Below are 20,827 nucleotides of genomic sequence, written 5' to 3'. Positions count from 1 at the left end.
TTGAAAGGAGATTCGGTCAAAATCGGATGGTTAGTTTTGGAATCCGAAATGTTCGATGTATACACAAATTTCTTGTCTGCAAAATGAAGACAAAAAAATAGTGTAACAAATATAAATTCATTGATTTAAAATAAAATGAGTGCAATCTCTGATGAAATTTCTAATCAAAGAAAATCCTCAAATTCTTCTCTTTAATAAGTTGATTCGAGGGCTTGATAGCTTGTTTCCGAATTGAGCGGTGAAATCTCCTCCAAGTAACGCGAAGAAGACGGCGAATTTGTAGAACTTTGATTTGAGGGCTTTATAGCTTTTCCTAAATCAGATATGTAGAATCCCCTCCAATATAGTAGAAGACGACTATAGATTTGTAGAGTTTGATGACGAATTTTGATTTGAATCTTCGAACTTTATGTTTTATGGAGATTGATCGGCTTTAGTGAAGAAACCTCAGGGCTTTAGGCTTGAATCCGATGTAGCTTTCTCGTATTTGATGTAAATTTTTGTTTCTACAACTTGATTTATGTATGTAGAATTTGTATGAAAAATTTTGGTGGAGATCACCCCTATTTATAGGAATGGATGGAGTCTTAATAGACTTTAGCTTCTTCAATAATTATCTCTGATTTATTTAGAGAAAAATACCAAAATATCACTTTAATGGTGTGCCATAATTTTATTGGCTTGACCACCTCAATGTGACAAGTGGCTTATTTGATTAGTCAAAAACTTATTTGCTACATCACTATGACTTAATTTGATTAGTTAAAGACTTACTGCATCATTTTAACACATGGCAATATTTAATTTGACCTCCATGTGCTCTTGATTTGAGATCAATTAGACATGTGCCAAGATTTAATTTGCCAATAATAATGCCATATTTTGTAGGCCATTGTAGTATGTGGCAATTTGTAATTGGCTGAAATTTCCCAGGCTTACAGTCGGTTCATGTGACGGGTTATGGTCAAACCAAGGCCGACTCGACCCGTGAACACCCTTATCTATAGAACTTTCATGTCCTTTTGCCTATTCATATTTGAACTAGATGACAATTGTTATGCAGTAACTGTAACACTTGGGTGTTTTAATCTATTGGAAGGTGTGTTTAATATTTTTATTTTTGTTTTGGTAGTATTTGGAGTTGTTGTATATTGGTTTTAAAGGAGTACAATCCTATTTAAACTCGTTGGGTTTGTTCGTTCACGTTTGTTCTTGTCAAAAGTTCTTTGGAAACTTAGAAATTTTGCCTTGGGGTCGACACTAGCCTTCCTAAGGGTCGACCCTTGCATGTTGTAGTGTTTCTGGAAGTGTTGCTGAAAAATAGGGTAGACACCAGCCTCCCTAAGGGTGGACCCTTACCTGTTGGTGAAGTTCCTGGAGGTGTTACTGGAAAATAGGGTAGACACCAGCCTAGGGAGGGTTGACCCTCTTATGTTGCAGAATTTCTGTGTTAGTTGCTGGAAAATAGGGTCGACCCCCTTGCTTGTTGCCAGATTGTCTTTCTACCTAAAGGGTCGACCCCTTTGCCCGAAGGGTCGACCCTTGCGTGTTTTTTTTCAGAATTTTGGGCTTCGAATTGGCCCTATTTTTGGGGGTTTTTGGACTTATCTTTTTCATTAACCTTAGGGCTATCATCTAATACTATAAATAGACCCAAACCCCACTTCTCTCATAATTTTCTCCTCTTTTTCTTCTCAAAACCGAGAGTCTCTCTCTTTTTCTATCAAAAACTCACTTTTTCCACTTCAATCCTTAAATCTACACTCTTAGAGGTGTCTTCTCACCTTGATCCTTTGAGATAACTTGAAGATGTCGTCAAGGGCTCTCTATTGGTCCGAGAAGTTCATGGCTTCGTCAACCTTGAGTGTTTTGGGTTTTCTTCCTCACGACTTGAGGTAGGGACACTTTTACCTTAGTATTTCTTTTTTTTTGAAGGGATTTCATGGTATGGTTGTGATTTGTGAATTAATTGGAGAACATTGTTGAATCAATCTCATGTTTTACATAAATAAACCATTTTACTTGACTCTTGCTTGAGATTTCTTTACTCCCTCTTTTCAAAACATGTATATAAATGTTATTGCAAGCCATATCTATAATAGAGGAGAAAACCCCCAAATTTGGTAAACACCCTAGATTCTCCACTTGAGTTAAAAACACCACATTGAATGGGGAATTTCCTTGATTCATGAACTATTGTGAAATAAAATAGATGAAGGATGTGGATGTTGATATAGTAAAAGAATTGTGGCTTGAATGTTATTTGTTTTCTTTAAATCTTGTGTTGTATTTAACTCCTGGGTAATGTTGGATGGTTGTTGATGGAATAACATATGAATGAATTATTAATTGTGCCCGAGTCCGGGTAAGAGTCGGTTTTTCAAGCGTGGTGTTGTGTTGGTATCCGCGCGGGGAGTTTAAAAAGGTACCCAAATGCCCTGTCTAGGCTTATCGCTGGACGAATGTGGGAAAAATATTTTTGGGTGTCCACACAGTCCTGCCGTATGATAGCCGGCAAAAGTGAAAAAATGGATGGTTTTCTTTGGGGTGCCCACTTCTTGCCGTATAATAGCCGGCAATGTGGGGGTTGGTTTTGAAAACAAAAGTAAAGGGTGTTTTAAATTGGACTCTTACAGGTGGACTCATGGTTTGCGTTCTATGGTTGTGAATGTTTGATTGTTGTGCTTGATAACATGAATAGCCACTGTTATTATTTGGTTGTCGTGGATCTGTATGTTTGTTAAGGATTACATGTAAAGATAAATTTCCTTATAATGTTTGGTCTCAAAGATACTATAATCTTATTCAAAGGATTAAATACTTGGGTAAATGCATTCCTACTAGACATATAGCTCAACCCTATCTTATTTTTTTTCTAGGAAATAATAGAGTTGCACCTCCCTGAAGGAGTGGTGTAGCAATAGTTCCTTTTTGGAAAAGTTTATCCATGTGTATTTTATTATTTTGAATTGAAATTTTTGTAACAAGACTATTAGTTTATTTTGTTGTAATTGCGCGCCCTAGAGGCTTATATTTTGTAAGGTCACCTAGTTCATTGAACTGTAATACAAATTTAGAGCATTATGGGAATGTATCTGGTGAATTGTAACCTCTTACCTCTTAGCTCAATGAGAAGGTGGACTTTTTGGGTATATTGTTGTATTTGTTTGGGCATATTCTTGTGGAAAATTTCAGGGCGTTACAGTAACCATGCATGCATTTTTGCCAAGAAAACCCATGTATTGACCATGTGTGACCCTCCGTTATCATCCTCGTTCGGTCAACGCGACCACCTCCAATCATTGTATGGTACACAGACCTTCGACTATCATGCACTTGAAGACCCCAATTCCGTCCAAGGAGGGATCTCAAAAGTCAAGGATTTACCTCCACTACTACAATCGTCAGAAACTCTATTGTGTAATCTTCGACAAGATGCCTAGCCCAACGATATGGACATCTTTGCTTGTATCTTTGTCAACCCTTGGAAGACTTCCACAAACACCTTAACAACCTCCTTATTCTACAGGTGTAGTGACAGCCTAGGAAGCGAGAACCCAAATGGCCTTTGGACCACCATTTCCGTGACAACACTCTCCCACCAGAGACCACCAGTCAGAAGAACTCTACTTTTTTCATTCAAAACCCCTTTTCGCCTCCTCTTTTGATGGCAACAAAATAGATAAAAAAGACCTTTAACATCAAACCCAACTCTGGTTGAGACCTTCCAAGGGTAATTAGCATATTTGTTGTAGAGGGGATGCCCCTATACTAGTCTATTACCCTCCCCATCAGACCTCTTTCCAAGAAATGTACGATTTTCTTGGAATTCACTCCTCACTTTTCCCCTTGTAACCTTAGTTTGGAAGGGCTTTGATTTGGTGGCCAATACACCATATCAGGCACCTGCATAAGGATCAACCTCTTTCACCTTGGCTGGTTCCTTCTACACCTTGAGTTTTGACAACTTCTTAGCCACATCCTTCAAAGAGGATACCCTTTATTCTTTGGCAAGAAGACCACCATTTCCTACCTTTACCAACCAAAATGCAAAGGAACGTCCCCTTTCAGTATGAAGGAACTAACATCCATACGATTACCTTGTCACAAAATCCTTTTGTAAAATCCTTCTCACCTTCGCTACCCATCAGTTGGTTAAGGACTTCACACAACCAATCTAACTTCTCATGCTTTAGTCTGACCTAGTGATTCAAGTTTTGCCTTCACTCTTTGAGCATCAAGAAGTCACCATCTCCATCTCTATCATCTTCCTTTTCAAGGACAATCTTAGACCATCCCAACTAAAGAGCTACGTTACACGGACTCTTTGTATTTTGAGAGGTACCCATGTTGACACGATATGACATGACACGAGTACAGGTGGGGAATATAGCTAAATACAAACGGATACGGTTGGTTTTCTTTTATATTTTTCATGACTTGCGACCTCATCCTTGTTGTCATTCGTCATCTGCGTCTTCTATATTCATCTTCGTTGATGGATGCTAGGGTTATATTAAAGGGTTTGGTGCATTTGGGCTTATTTAGGATACACTTTGGTTTGTTAATAAAATGGGCCTTATAATAAAAATTAGAAGGTTATTAGGCTGGCTGGCTTTCACATGAGCTTCTCATGTTTGGGCCTAATACTGATTGAGTTGGGATTTAACTTATATACATGGAAAATCAATTATTCATTTTTTTTAAATAATGTTATATATATTTTTTAACTACAAATGCGTAGCATCATGATAAAAATATGTAATAATTCTGAGCCATAAATTATTGTAAATTATCAAAAAAATACATAATATTTTTTTAACACATCCATGCTTGGCCGTATCCACGTATCTGTGTCTTATTTTTGGGTACTTTTTAGACGTACCCATGCATCCCTCATTTAGAGGTTTGTCGAGTCCAACCCCTAGATACATATTTGCTCCCGATATTCATACCAGAGTCCATGTAATGTAGCTAAAGAGTGACTCTCCTTGCTGAAACCTTCATCGCTTCTCTCAATTTAGTGCATTTCTTTCATCTAATAAAAATCAATATTATAGAAATTGATTATATCTAATCATGTATAAAGAGCATCATCTAGCACCTTTAGCTGTCCTTGTTATCTCCTAGTTAGCCCACTTACATCTATTAAAAATTGTGTCATTTTTTTGGCCACTTTTTATAGCATTTGTTTATTTTCTTCTACTACAACTTGAATCTCATTTTTATTGTTTTTCGAAAAGGAAAAATGGTGCATATGGCATGCGCTCAAAATTTCAGTCACAAGGATTCATAACCAATTTGGTTCATAACCAAAAACACCACAAAGCCTCGTAACCTAGGCCACTTCTGTTCATAGCCACAAAGCCTCATAACCAATCACCCCAAGTTTGACCACCACAAAGCCTCACAAGTAATTACATGATTCATAATCAAGACCAAATGGCTTCATAACTACAAGACCACAGAATTAGCTTTTTTTATTACAGATTTAGTTCTCAACTATGTCCTCCTTTATTTGTTTAAACTATTTACCTTGTTTGGTTACAGGTTTCTATTTTTGTTATACTTGGGATTGTCGTTGCAGGAACTGCCCTAGGGTATTGGATGGTGTGGAAATTTGTTATTGCAGAAGATGAAAGTGTGGATGTTGGCGTAGCTCAATTTGTGAAATGGGCCATGCGTGTCATTGCAGCAACATTTATCTTCTAGGTGGCTATTGTGTTCATGTTAATAAATAGTGTGATAATGCTCCACTTGCATATCTCTGGACCAAATGGAAATTAGTGTGCAATTTGCTTTGCATTCCTACAATTTCTTCCTACTCTCAGAATTGTATTATTTCTGAATTTTTATTCTTGTTTTCTGTCAGAGGACTCTTGATACTCCTTTGGCAAATGGGGGCATTGGCTTCTTGTTTCTCAATCTGATTTCTTGTCACTTCCTTCAAGTGGAATGTTCCAGAGTAAGTTACTGCACCATTTTTTCCCTACTCTTCCCTTGCATCATGCTGGCGGACTGGCTAATTATTATACCAAATACATGTTCATATAATTGATGTTGAACCCAATTTATTCAACTTATTAAATCCAAAACCAATAGATCTTATTAGCTTTTTGAGTTTATCTGTTGGGATGTTGAAATCCATTTTAGATTAGTCAAAATGGGTGGTATGCTTGATTTAATATATGAATGGTCATGAATATTGATTGAAGAGAGATCTGCTCAGTTGATAGAACATATTCAAAATATCTTTCATTTGATTGGTCTAACAAGATCTTAACTAATTGTTTGTATGTAGTTCTTCCATTACTTTTGGGAATTCAATTTATTTTGCAAATGGGAATCCTTGGCGAGGTAGAGGACAAGCAAATGTAAGACAAAATCGTGCTGAATTTCTCAGCAGGTCAGGGATGGTGGCTTCACAGGGAACACTGTGGAACAGCCCAAGGAGATCTTCTGGCTGGTCTGACTCTCCTATTAAAGGTACACACTTTTGTCAAACTCTGCATTTTCTCTCCCTAATATTTGTTTTATCTATTGAAACATTTTTTCTAGAAAGATTTAAGCTTCTGCAGAGCATTTTATTTCCCTCTTATTTTCCTTTGACATCATGGATCACTTCCATAGTTACCACGCAAAGCTCCCCCTCAGATTTCTTATGAACATGAACATGCAAGGGCTAGGATGTTTTCTGTAAGCAACATGTTTTGAAAAATAAGCAAGGATCACTACATCGGTGCCTTAGTGCAATGAAAAATAGAAAATGGTCCTTATGTTTTCTTGGACAAGCACCTGTAAAGAAATTAGCCCAGGATTGTTGGTTTACATTAGCAGCTTGGAAAAGGGAACACTAACAGATAAAACCAAGGAATTAGTAGATTCAATGATTAGAAGGAAAGTATAATATGCTTACAAGAAACTGAGTAGCTGACAAAGTAAACGAAATAGAAAAAACTCGGTACAACATTTTGTATGCTAGAAATATTGGTTAGTCGATAGATTTTTGCGAGTCTTGTGTGCTTGGGTGTCAAGGCGTGTGGATCCTGGTTTGTTTACCTTTTTTGATTTCCTTGATGATGTAATTGGCTAGCGCTCCTTTTTATGGGGGATCTTTTTGTATCTTTAGCATCTTCTTGATGCTCTTCTTCAATAAAATTTATTTATCAAAAAAAAAAAGAAAAGAAAAAAAAGATATAGAAATGGTGTGGCTAAGCATCTGGAAAATAAGGTAGTAATAGTTATGAGAATAAGTTACATAATAATATTAATTAAAATTGTAACTGGAGAGTGTATTAGCGCCTATGAACCCAAAATAGGATTGGAGAAACATATTAAAAGGAAATTTTGGGATTAACTGGATGAGTTAATACAACAAATATTTGTAGAGGAGAGAATAATTATAGGTGGAAATTTCAATGGTCGTTTCCGAAAATATAAGCAAGTGCACGAGAGGATACATGGTGGATATGGTTTTGGAGATTGAAATGAGGGCGGAGAGAACATCTTAGATTTGGCAATAGCATTTGATCATGTATTAACCAACAACTTTTTGAAAAAGGAGGGTTAAACACATAACTCTTAAAAATGGGTCAAATAAGAGTTGGATAGATCATTTTCTTGTAAGAAAAATAGACTGCCGAATATGTATAGGTTTCAAGGTTATTTCCAAAGGAAGTTAATGGCACAAAGTAGGCTAGCAATATTCAAAATATAGTGTTATATACAATAATAAAGAGCAAAATCAAAACGCGAAATATATTAAAAACTCATGAACTAGATGTGAAATCTAAAAAGTGAGAAATTGAGGATAAAGTGTTTAAAGAAGTAATGCAAGGTTTGAAAGGTGTTACTAATAACATGTGGAATACAATAGCATAATGCATTGAAAGAATATTGAAAGCAGTGCCATGGGGAGTCAAAGGGAAAAGCTCCAATATCTAAATATACTTGGTGGCTGAATAGTGAGATATAAGCCATAGTAAAAGAGGCTTAAAACGGGAATAATTTGAAGACATAAGTTGACCAATAAGGAGGTTGGATGAGGAGATTAAGAAAAGTGAATGATATTTTGAGAAATTGTTAAGTGAATCATTTTAAAAACTTGGAAGGAGAGGAATATGATAGCCTTGATGGAACTAGAGAATATGAGTTTTATCATCGAACTAAGAGAGTTTGAGGTGGAATTTACATTACAAAAAGATGAAATAAGGCAAGGCATTAGATTTATTAAAAGATAAAAATAAATAAATAAATAAATAAGGTAAGGCATTAGGACTAGATTGTATCCCTATTGAGGCTTGGAAATGCTTAAGTAAGTAGTTTTCTGGTTTACAAAATTCTTTAATAAGATTCTAATGACCAGGAAAATGGTTGACGAGTAGAGAGAGCATTTTAATACCTATATATAGATATAAATGAGATATCCAAAATTGCAACAATTATAGAGACATTAAGTTGATAAGTCAATACAATAAAATTGTTGGTGAGAATGATTGAGCATCACTTGAGAGTTATAACAATAGTGTTAGAGAATCTATTTGGATTTATGTTTGGTAGATCAAATATGGAAACACTATTTTTACTAAGAAGATTAATAAAGAAGTACAAAGAGAAAATGAAGGATCTAAATATGGTTTTTATAGATTTTCAAAAAAAAAAAATTCTTGCGATAGGGTGCCTAGAGATATAATATAGGAAGCACGGATATAGATACGAGATACAGATATGGCGATACGACGAAACTTAAAAAGTACGATACAGGTACAACTAGAATACGTTTGTAAAAAATATATTTAAAAAAAATTTATTAGTAGGAGTTATACATAATCTCAAGAATGTTGAGAGATCACATTGTAATTTTATAATGCAAAACACTAATCTTTAAAAATTAGGTATTAATTTTAGACAATTGTTTGTTTACCTTTTAAATTTTCAATAGGTCTTACAAATATTTCATTTTAATGTCAAGTTTAATATGTTTATATTACAATAATAAAGCAATCGACAAGTTATTTCTGTGCTTTCTCCTTTGGCACTAGTAAAAATATTGTATTCAAGTTTACTCGCTATTTATTTGTTAATTTATTAATTTTACTATTGTTATATTTTCTTGTTAATCTTTACTATCTATGTAGTTGTAGAGGACATGCATAAAACAATTAGGATACATCAATTTGACAAATTTTATTACTTTAACTCTCACTATGTTCTTTTCAAATAACTAAATAAAGTATTCAGAGTAATATGTGACTTGGAGTATCCGATACTTCAAAATTAAGTATCCGATGCTCCAAAATTAATGAAAAAATAATTAAGAAGTATATAATACTTTTAAAAAATATCTGATACATATCTGCGAGTATCCAAAGAGTATCGGTATGTAATGTTAGAATAATAGATTATTTTGGGTTATTATTTCGTAATTATTTTATGCCTTAGGGCTCTCTTGTAATTATTAATCTTCATTAATATAATAGAAGATGATATTCTAATCATTCCCTAATCTGGGTGTTCTCTAAAATTACATGGTATCAGAACCAAAACCCTAAACCCATCACCCACACTCTAGCGACACCAAGTAGCCACCCTCCATCCCTACCGAAAGGTCTGCCAGAGTCATTCATACTCAGCCGACCACTCCTGTGAACCTTTTAGACTCAGCCGACACATTCCCTAGCCTTTTCGACTCAAGCCAAACCTTCCCTAGCCCTCTCGGCTCAAGCTGAAGGGTCTTCCGCCCTAGCCAACTCTTGTAGGTCTGTCGGCACCCCTGGAACCCTAGCTTGCCCTTCTCTCGGCCTATTGGCAGTACTTGAGGGGTCGCCTGGTGTCTTCGTGGTCACTTGGGTGGTCGACTCGTGCTGGTTGATCAGCAGCTTCCTTGTCCTCTGGTTGGTCTGCCTCACGTATGGCTGTTTCACTTGTTCTTTCTTTCTGTTTGTTTTCTCTTCATAAAAGAAATAAATAAATAATATATAATAAAAAAAAACTTTATGCTATAAAAAAAACAATAAAAAAAAAACTTTATACTTTCATAGTGATCGTTGTGTTGTTCCTTCCACCACCACCTTCCGAGTTTGTGATTGGCACTAGTTTTGTTACGGATTTGGTAGTACAGTATCGATGGAAGATTCCATCGGTGTGTCCACTACTTCTCAGACACCTAAGAGTGAGAGTTCCCCTATACCTACTACTATGACGGATAACCCCAACCCTAGTTTTAAAATCACCACCTCTCTATTTAATGGTCAGAACTATCTCGCGTGGTCGCTGAGTTTGACTATATATTTGAAGAGCAGAGGGAGGATGGGGAATTTAGAGGGTAGGATACAGGCACCGAGCACAACTGACCCAGGTTATGACCAATGGGCGATTACCAACTCTTTGATTATGGGTTGGCTTATTCATTCGATGGTACCAGACATTAGCGAGGGCTACTTGTCTATGGAGACTGCCCAAGATGTTTGGGATGCTGTGGCTACCACTTATTCCCGCAAAGGAAATTTCTCACAGGCATTTGAGTTACGTCGCTCTATTGAGAGCTCTGTTCAGGGAGAGCAGACGGTTCTTCAGTACTTCACCTTCCTCACCAACAGCTGGAAACGCCTTGATCACTTGCAGGACTATATGCCTGTCTGCACTGTTGATTCTGTCGGGTACAGGAAGTTCATTTCACAGGAAAGGGTTTTCAAGTTTCTGGCTAGTCTTAATGTGGAGTATGATCCGGTTCGGAGTCGGGTTTTGAGTATGGACACTCTTCCCTCACTTCAGGAGGCATTTACCTATGTACAGAATGGGGAGAGTCTCCAGTCTGCTATGATGTCCCCTGTCTCTATTGACTACTTAGCATTATTGTCTACCTTTAGAGATGGCCTTAGCCTGACTCTCATCCCTCTGTTTACTACCAAGGAGTTTGTCTTCTGTGATTACTGTAAGAAGCCGCGGCATACTCGTGAGACGTGATGTAAAGATTGAATAGGTTGAATAAAAAAGAGAGTAAAGTTTGAATAGGATATTTGTAAGAAAAATTTATTGAGAAACTTAAAAATAGCAATGTAAATTATTTTAATATTTTCATGATCAATTAAAATACTACTACTACTACTACTACTACTACTACTACTACCCAATATCTATGGAAACTTATTAGAGCAATCATATATTATTGTTGAAAAATAGTATTTGCAAGTATACAAAGATGGTAAAAATTATGAGAAGCGCATTTCTAGGGAGTTTTTAAAACATTTGTTTGAAAGAGTTTCTGGCAAGGTTATTCAAATTGAGTTGGAGATTTTCCTTTCATATAAATTGTACTTGAATTCTTGGATTGTTTTGGAGATGTTTTTTAGAGGTTTTCCTTAAAATTTCATGAGAGTTCTGTGTCCTTTCCCGAAATGAGTTTATAGGGAAACAAGTTTCCTCTCTCAAGAGATTTCCTAGTCTCCCTTTATCCCTCTTTAATTTCTTTCTTTCCCCTTGTATGTGGTTATTGCCATCACTAGAAATACGTGTACAAAGAAAGTAAGAAGTTGTGGAGGTTTTTTGGATGAGAGAAAGCAAAAGATTGTGGTAGCTGTGTTTATTGTTTATTACAGAATGTTTGGTAGTGGCAGTGGTGTCTGGTTGAGTGAGAGAGTGGTGAAAGAGAGTGTTTAGTTGGGTTTCCGAGATTGTGGTTAAATTGGTATGGTAAGAGAGAGTATTCGAGTAAACTCCACAAGGATCATATGGTTATCTATGCCTAAAATGATAAGGTATAAGTGATACTGATATTGAAATGGTCTGGTGGTGAGGCCGCCAAACCTATCCCAACATCATTTAGGTTCAAAGCCAGTAACCTGCTTATGAAACCTTGTTTGGGATTCTGTAGTCAGATTTGCTTGTGATAATTTTTGGTGTTCCTTACCTTAGAAAGATGTATTCGAGTAAATTGTATAGGGATCATAAGGTTATCTATGCCTAAAATGATGAGGTATAAATAGTGGTGATAATGAAGTGGCCTGGTGGTGAGCCCACACTGTTCCCAATTTCATTTAGGTTCAAACTGGGTAACCTGGTGTTGACTTGCTTATAAACTTTGTTCAACCTAATGCCATTTATTGCTGATGTTTTTGTTAGGCTAGCAGTTTCAGTCAGTGCTAGCTCTAATTAAGTAATTGTGGTGTTGATTTTAAGATTATGAGCTTTAATCTTGAAATGTTTATACTTTGTTCTATCTTGACTTTCAATTGAGATTATAAGTGATTTAAAGAATTGAGTTGAGGATACATCATCACCTGTCTGGACTGCAACATGATGGTTAAATGTAGGCATGCAATTCGACAGTCCCTTTCAAATTCAATGTATGTTGCATGAATAACCACAAAATTATGTTTCTCTATCCTAATGAATATGATGGTTTTTATGGAGCATGGAGCATTAAATAAGATGTATGATGTGAAATTTTTAGCAAAATTGGATGTAGACACACTAGGACATGCCAATATCTAACAGGAAATATTTTGATGGGGGAGAAGTCTACCTTTTTAATATATTTATCCAAATTTGTGCATTAGTAGTTGCACAAACTGGGAATTAAAGATTTAAGAACAGTGAGTGTTTCCTTAAAACTGTTCCTACTTTCTTTATATCTTTATCTTTACAACAGTATTCTCTTTTGTATATTAGAAGTGGGGTTCATGCTTGACTTGGCAAGGTAAATGTTCAGTTTCTTTTGAAATATTTCATGTTCTTGACATTTATTGGCTTATGTTGCCTGATATGGTGTCAGTTTCAGAGCTCCTATGATCTATTGTTCATTCTTCATGGTTTGGTTTTGACCATGATATTGTAATCATAATAAAAATGAAATGAACAAAGTAGGTTTTTGGTTGGGAGGATTAATCTTGTTGAGGATGTTTCATGCACACGCTTTCCAAAAATGTCTATAAAGTACAATGGTATTCATCTAAATTGTACTATATATAGCATTGGTATTGACCTTTAATTCATGCTTCATTAGTTTGTTTTTGGCTGTTGCAGGTATAATATCTCCGACAACTGGAAGGGTGACGAGAAATCAACAGGATAACTATTCAACATTCCACAGGACACCCAACAGAAAGAAATTTTCAAAAAAAGAGTGGGAGAATTTCACCCAGGAATCAACCCGACATGCTGTGGCTGAGTTGGCATCCTCTCCAAAGTTCACTGATTGGATTATTAAGCATGCTGACAGGACACAACTCCTTCCAGATGATAGTTCAGATAACACAATTGGAAGTGGCTTAGATTCCACAGATGAGAATCTTGTAGAAAGTGGGGATCGATTTAGTTTGTTCAAATGGTAGCAGCGACCTTAGAGTAGGAAATTAGTTACTTGTAGCAGTACAATGAGGCTAGGAATGGTGCTCATTTAATTTTTCTTCTTCTTTGTTTTAGGTTTACTTTTAATACATCATCTTATGTCATTAAGCAATTGTGGCAAATCTTTTGAAATCTTCTAATCATGTTATAGTGCCTGCTCTTTCCATGCCTCTTCCTACCAAAAACTTTTGATGGTTGCATAAAAAGAGCATTGTCAAGTGTTTTAACTCTCATTCAGTTTTAACCCACTTATTTAGTCACCCATAAAAAGGGCAACACACTCGTGCAGTTTCAACCTCCTTTTGCATTTGTTTATCTGTTTTAGTTCAAGTTGGTGCATATGTAATGTTTGTTTCTATCACAAATCTATAATGCTATGGTTAGTAGGCCTAGAAAGGTATCTCATCAAAGCTAGTTTTGGAGAATTTTAAGCATGGTTTCCATTCTCTGTGTGAATAATTTTTAGGAGTAATTACATTTTGGGAGATTTACGTGCATGTTTTAATAGGTAGATTTATTGCCCCATACAGGTCATGTGATAATTAATGGTGTTTTTTTTTTTTTTTTTAAAAAAAAAAGCATCACTAATTGCTAGTTTTTAGCAACAATTTGAAAATTTTATCACAAAAAGTTACTAATTGTCAATTTTTAGCGATAGATTTAGAAAACGTCACATAAAATGTCATTAATTGTCAGTTTTTATCTATAGATTTAAAAAATTCTCACAAAAAAGTCACTAATCATGAGTTTTTAGCGAACAATATTGATAGGATCAACTTTCAACGATGAATTGATAAGACTTAATGGGAATTACATCTAATTACTAGGACTTGTTGGTAACTTCTCTTTATTCTTTAGTGGGACTTGGGAAGACAAAGTACATTTTAGTGGAGAATTTATCTCGATTGCAATAGGGGTGGAAAGAAAGAAAAAAAAATGATGGAATTTATCCCTTGAATTGACCAACTTATCCTTCTTTTCTATTCTTTCCTCTCTGTGCTCTCCCATTTCAACTTTGGTTGGCACTTCCTGCTAGCCACCGCTGCCATGCCCTCCCTTATTACCCCCAAGCCTTCTCTTACCCATCCTAGCTACCCTAGTCCTTTCCATCATTTCTCATCATCCCTACCACCGTTACATCTCATTGCCCCATTGTTGCTTATGTCAGTCTTAACTCCTCTTTTCACCTAAGCCCTTACCATCACAACTACCCTTTCCTATAAACCCTAACCATCGCAGCTGCTTGAACCTCTTGGCCTTTCTCCATCTCTTAGCCTTTTTCCATCGCAACGTCACATCTCTACCCTTATTGTTGGGGAACATGTTCGGTGAGTGTAACTTATGCTAAGATGTACTACCCCTTATTGTTGGGAAACATGTTCGATGAGTGTTACTTATACTAAGATGTACAGGTAAATGTGTGCGGTTATCACTCTTGTCACTTGCATCACACATAATTAAAACTTGCCCCTAGATGTTTTGCAGTAATAGATGTAATAGTAAGGAAAGATAATATAATTGTATAAAGTGAAAATTGAATGCTTAAAAAGGATTTATACAATTGATCAAATTTATCCCAAAGTTTAGTATGGTTTGATTTTATTTGTTCATATGAACAACTAGTGCAAATCCTAGATTTTCAATAGATCTTTTACTTTTACAACTTAAAAACAAGTGTATAAACATGTAATTATGGATCAATCTCTGCTAGGCACCTATAAGGTGCACATGAGGTACAGTTGTGACATAATGTGCCTGAAGTTACAATGTAATGTGCTTAAAATTATAACTTAAACATATTGAATCACATTGTGAGTTATGACTCACCGAGTAACTCATTGGGTCATTAGAGTTATGACAAAATGAGATCATATCATATTTTGAGAACATTGTGTTGTAATTTTGTGCACATCTCATCATTATAACTAGAGAGGATACAAATCATGCACAATTTTTTGGGTTGCACATTATACATTTTTTGTAAAATAACAAGTTCTTTATATGAACTAGTGGTGAGTGTCATGTCGTGTTAGGTTATATTTATGTTGTTTCATTTTGGGTTTGTTTTTGAATTATTTCAACACTAACTTAATTCATTATTTCATACTTTTGAGTCATGTCATTTTTGATATTTGTCCAGTCCATGTCATATTAATGTGTCATATCAATTTTTTTTTTACCTTAATTAGTTAAAAAGACTAAGTGTAGAGACCAATTATTGGATGAAATTATTCATAAAAATATTTGCTTTCAATTCAATTTTTTTTTTTGTGCTTAATTCACAAAATTACATCATATTATTATATATTTTTATTAGATTAAAATAGTAGGAAAAAAAAATTATCTTCAATTAAGAAAAAAAATATTAGCCTTAAAATTTCAATTTCACGTACTTTTTAATCAATTAGATGGAGTTACATAAGTAATTCAAATATGTCATGGTACCTTTTAGTAGAAATAATATTAAAATATATAAATAATTATTTATTAAACAAGTTATTTATATCAATTTTGTGTTATACAAGTTTAATACTAACTTAACCTGTTTAATACTCACATTATTGGATCGTGCAATATTTGTGTTTGTGTCGGAAAATGGATAAGTTAACTTGTTTAACTCTTAGGTACCTATTATGGTATGCCTAAGTCAAATTTGTGGTCTATAGACTATATGAAATAGACACAACTAACATGCCTACTACTATTGTGTTTCACAGGAGTTCTCTTATAGATGTTAAATTTGTGTGTTAAGTGCTTATTAGTTTAGAGAGTAAATTGATGCTCTCATGGATGTGTTAAAGTGTGTGTTATGTGAGGGTAGAGTCCAATTGAATGAGTTAAATATATAGAGTATCAGTTGATAAAATTTCAAAAAATTTGACTAGAAGGACAAAGAAAAGAAGGTAAATTACACCATTAATTCCTATAGTTTAAGCAAATTAATTTTCACTTTGATCCCCATAGTCTTAATTTCAATATTTGAATCCCATACATTCATTTTTTGTTGCAATATTGTCTGCTTGTCATGTGCCTTTTATTTTTTGGATGGAAAAACAACTTGTGCACAACTAAAGAGAGTAAAGTGGAATTTAAAAGAAACAATAGAGACCATTGGTATAGTTTATTCAATTTCTTTTCTTGTGTTGAAATTGCTAAAAATCTCATGTGTGTTGCATGTGGTAGTTTTGCATATAAAATTTCAACGGTATGTGATAGAAGGATTAGACTATAACAAAATGAAAAATATAAAATTCAAATTGTAATTGTGAGGACCAAATCGAAACTTTGCTCATACTAGATAGACCAACGATATAATTTACCTTAAAAAAAAGTTCATTGGTAACTTGGCTAGCCAAAGGGCTATCACAATTAACGAAACTACACAGTGGCTAATAATGTTAAGGACGAAGATAACATGTCCACTAGGACAAAAAAAATAGAAAAGATTAGGTAACTATTAACTTATGACACTAACTACTTTCTTAACACCTTTTTTTTTTTTTTTTTTTTATCAACAAAGAAAAATTTCATTAAAAACATGAAATTAAAAATACTAGAAGATGACATGCATCGAGAGAGATGCAGAAAGTATAAATACCTCTACTATTGCTACTCACATCCATACAAACAATCTTTCGACCTCACAATTTTTTATAAAAAAGACGACAAACCAAGAAAATTAAAAAAAAAATTAAGAACTCAACTCCAAAAATAAAATATTTTAAATGAATCCCCACAAATCAGCCAACACAGCCCAAAATAAATACACCCATCCTGCTGCACACCCAAAAGCAAACATAACTCTTCTTTTCAACAGCCCACACCATAGCATCAAAAAGCGTGCCGCACACTTCGCTGACACCTTCTTAACACTTTCTAAGTACCAAAATGTGAACATCTGGGAAAGGGAAAAGGAAAAAGACAAGAAAAATAAAAATGAATACAACTTAGATATGCATATCATAAGTGAAATTGAAAACATAATTGATTAGTAATTACAGATGAAACTGAGCATAAAAGGTTATTAGTGAAGAGGGATGCAAAACAAAAACAACAAATCAATTATTGATCAACAAAAGAAATCATCAAGTGTGTTACTTCAAAGATCACAATAAGGGCATAATCTAATCATTTTGATAATATATTTTCTCCTTACTCCAAATGCGTTCAACAACAATTTAATGGTTGAGTAATACAAGACTTAAGTTGTTTTGTACAAAATTTGAGTGGCCTTGTGAAAAAAAAAAGTTAAAAGTTGCAATTTTTCCTGTCTGCATTAGAAACTAACTTCCATTTATATTATTATACATTATACACACACACACACATATATATATATAACAATATATTGTATTAATGAGTCAAAGTATATAGGATAAGATTGTTGCATCTCTATGAAACAGAAAAATTACACACGTTTCTTCCACATGTTGTTGTTCATTGGAGATTACAAACCAATACTTGCATTGGCAAAAGAAGACACAGCGACGGAATTGCGCTATAGCTTTTCCTTGCATTGCAGCCTTCAAATACTTCTCAAATTTATTAGAATACACAACATGTTTACTACAAACAATTTATAATTGACTTTGAATGAGCTATCTTCTTCCGAACCTTCTTTGATCTCTTCCCATGTTGACGCATTTTTACACCAAAAATCCTTACAAACCATTCTTCTTTCCTTCTAATAATGCAACTTCCAATCAACAAACCAAGCAATACTCCACACCCAAATCCCATCAACACAGCTTCCCAACCAAAGCCATCAAATTTGAACTTAAAATTGTGGCTAAATGAGGATGGTAAAGTTGGTGATTCTGCTATCTGGACATTCCCACAATTATTTGACAATGGAAACCCGCACAAGCATAGATTTCCCTCATATGAAGTGTTTGAAAATGTTTCGAACTGCCCACCTCGTGGTATAAGTCCCGTTAGATTGTTTTGTGAGAAATTCAGGACTTCAAGGAATGTCAATTTAGTCAGTTGTTGAGGAATCTCTCCAGAGAGTTTGTTCTGGGATAGATCCAAGGACTCAAGCTCAGTTAGATTGACCAAGGACAATGGAATCAGACCTGTGAAGCCGTTTCTTGAAAAATTTAGGACACGGAGGGCTTTGAGTCTTCCAATAGATATGGGAATCTTTCCATCAAACTTGTTGTGCGAGAAATCAATAGCTTTGAAGATGGTGATGATCCTTACGAGTGTCATTTCCAATCCTTTATTCATTATGGTTACCGAATAATAACCAGAACCAATGCCCATATAATTTAAGGAGGATTTGTCTTCATCATCCATCATCATTGAATGCATGCTCTCAAAGTATTCTGATGGCAAAGTGCCTGTAAATTCATTGTGAGACATGTCAATGATATGTAAATTGGTGAAGGCTAATCTCTTCCTTGGTTGCTCTATGGTACCATGGAATTTATTATCTCGCAAGACAATAATCTTCAATTGGGGCAGGTTTTCCAACCAAAATGGAAAAGCATCTTCTATGAAATTATGACCCACATTAAAAATTTCTAGGTTCGTGCAATTCGCCAATGATCTTGGAAGCACCCCTTGCAATCCATTGTGGCTAATGTCAAGTTCCCGTAACATGCTTGCGTATCCAAATATTTGAGGGATGCTACCATGGAAATTGTTTCTTTGCAAATTTATTAACAAAGTTAAATTTCCAATTAAGTTCCCCAAACAGGTAGGGATTAATCCGACAAATTGGTTATTGGACAGATCGAGATATGTAAGAGAATGAAGATTGCAGAGTGGATTGAGTTCTTCATTTAGGTGGTTGTTGGAAAGGTCTAGTTCGTCCAACAATTCCATTCGGGTTTTCAGAAATTCAGGAATTTTATTTATGTTGCAAGACGACAATCGTAATGTCGTAATGTTTCGGAAAGAGGAGGGAGTGGAGTTGGTGGTGGTCAATGATAGACCACTGTTTGAAAGATCCAAAGAATACAAATATTCAAGCTTTGCAAACTTGTCCAGCTTAACAGTGTCGCTTAAATTATTTGACGAAAGATGAAGAGAGGTAAGGTTCACAAGACGAAACAAGGAAGGAGGTATTGTCCCATTGATTGAGTTACTGCCTAAATATAGATACTGTAGATTTGGAAGGCCAGTTATTGATGATGGAATGGGACCTGTTAGTTGATTGTTTGAGAAATCTATAAATTGAAGTTGCGGGAAGTTGGAAAAAAATTGAGGAATTGGGCCTTCAAAATTGTTGTATGAAAGATCAAGCGAAATTAATCGCGTGAGGTTTGTAAGCGATCTCGGAATCGCACCAGAGAAATTGCAGCCACCGAGGTATAGCACCTCCAAGTTTTTGAGATGGCCGATTGAAGATGGGATTTGGCCATTGATCAAGTTATTCCCTCGAAGATCAAGCGAAATTAATCGCGTGAGGTTTGTAAGCGATCTCGGAATGGTACCAAAGATATTGCAGTCAAAGAGGAATAGCTCCTCCAAGTACTTAAGTTGGCCGATGGAATTAGGTAGCTTTCCTGTGAAATTTATTCCAGAGAGATCCAACGACCTAAGGTGCCGGAGAGTTCCATTAATAAAACTTGGAAGTTTACCTGTGAGTCCTGTGTTACCGTACAACCACAACACTTGCAATTTCTGTAAGTGGAAAATGCTATTGGAGAAGTTATTCCCTTGCCAGACTTCTGATGATGATGATGATTGTATTGGGCCAGAAAAATAGGAGTCATAGAGGTCAAGATGGGTCAAATTTGTGAAACGGCCAAATGAAGGTAAAATTTGAGAGTGATTGAAGTTGTTGTAAGAAAGGTCGAGGTGTTGAAGGTGAACAAGATTGAAGAGGCTGCTGTTTGGATGGATGGTACCATATAGGCAGTTACAGCTGAGGTCGAGGCCAATGACATGAGAAGTGGTGTTATCACAAGTGACCCCATCCCATGCACAACAATCTGTACCCTCTTTCCAATTATTAGTATATAGATTAGAAAGAACAGTGCTGCAATCGAGAGCAGAGCAATTGAAGGAAAAGAGTGTCTTAAATTGGAGCAAAGCAGTACTCTCATCATTATGGCAAAGATGTGCAGAAGAAGAGAAGCAGAAAATTAGGGAATACAGGAGGATACATATTGTGAGTTGATAATTGGATAGTAAGAAACCCATTCTTACACCAGTATTGGGTGGGGTGGTAGAGAGGGAATTGGATACGATGCTTCTTCTATATGCACTCTCCTATTTATAACTTAATAAATAATTCAATTATCAAAAAATATAAACTGAAAATTGTCATTGTATAGTCTCACATGATATTATTATTATTATTATTATTATTATTATTATTATTATTTTTGAGAACGATAGTCTCACATATTATCATTGTATTAATTTAATGGACTCCATCACTCGGTCAATTTTATTACTAATATAAAGATAATATATAAGATGATAAATTACTTTTAGTAAATAAATGTAATTAGTATTCAGCAAAGCA

The 20,827-nt window shown here is 35.1% G+C and overlaps 2 protein-coding genes across 2 annotated transcripts in view; one reads left to right on the top strand and one right to left on the bottom strand.

Annotated features, from left to right (window-relative positions):
• Window positions 1–13,662, top strand: part of LOC114267927 (uncharacterized) — a 37,891-nt gene extending 24,229 nt beyond the window's left edge. Inside the window, exons 5-8 of the mRNA XM_082898941.1 lie at window positions 5,588–5,712; window positions 5,873–5,965; window positions 6,302–6,486; window positions 13,024–13,662. Coding sequence (XP_082755067.1) covers window positions 5,588–5,599 — 12 coding nt within the window. The 3' untranslated portion in view covers window positions 5,600–5,712; window positions 5,873–5,965; window positions 6,302–6,486; window positions 13,024–13,662. The remainder of the gene's footprint in view (window positions 1–5,587; window positions 5,713–5,872; window positions 5,966–6,301; window positions 6,487–13,023) is intronic.
• A 4,051-nt stretch (window positions 13,663–17,713) lies between these two features.
• Window positions 17,714–20,524, bottom strand: LOC145804566 (receptor-like protein 6). Its single transcript, XM_082898923.1, has one exon. The coding sequence runs from the start codon at window positions 20,497–20,499 to the stop codon at window positions 17,914–17,916; it is 2,586 nt and encodes an 861-aa protein (XP_082755049.1). The 5' UTR covers window positions 20,500–20,524; the 3' UTR covers window positions 17,714–17,913.
• Between the last annotated feature and the right edge of the window lie 303 nt (window positions 20,525–20,827).

This window comes from Camellia sinensis, chromosome 12, assembly GCF_055761805.1.
Source record: "Camellia sinensis isolate YWXY chromosome 12, ASM5576180v1, whole genome shotgun sequence".
In the NCBI taxonomy this organism is placed as follows: Eukaryota; Viridiplantae; Streptophyta; class Magnoliopsida; order Ericales; family Theaceae; genus Camellia; species Camellia sinensis.
The sequence above is the reverse complement of the archived record's forward strand: the minus strand, read 5'-3'. Positions and strand labels throughout refer to the sequence as shown.

Coding starts and splice junctions, on each gene's coding strand:
- LOC145804566 (XM_082898923.1), bottom strand. CDS start 20,499: ATGGGTTTCTTACTATCCAATTATCAACTCACAATATGTATCCTCCTG.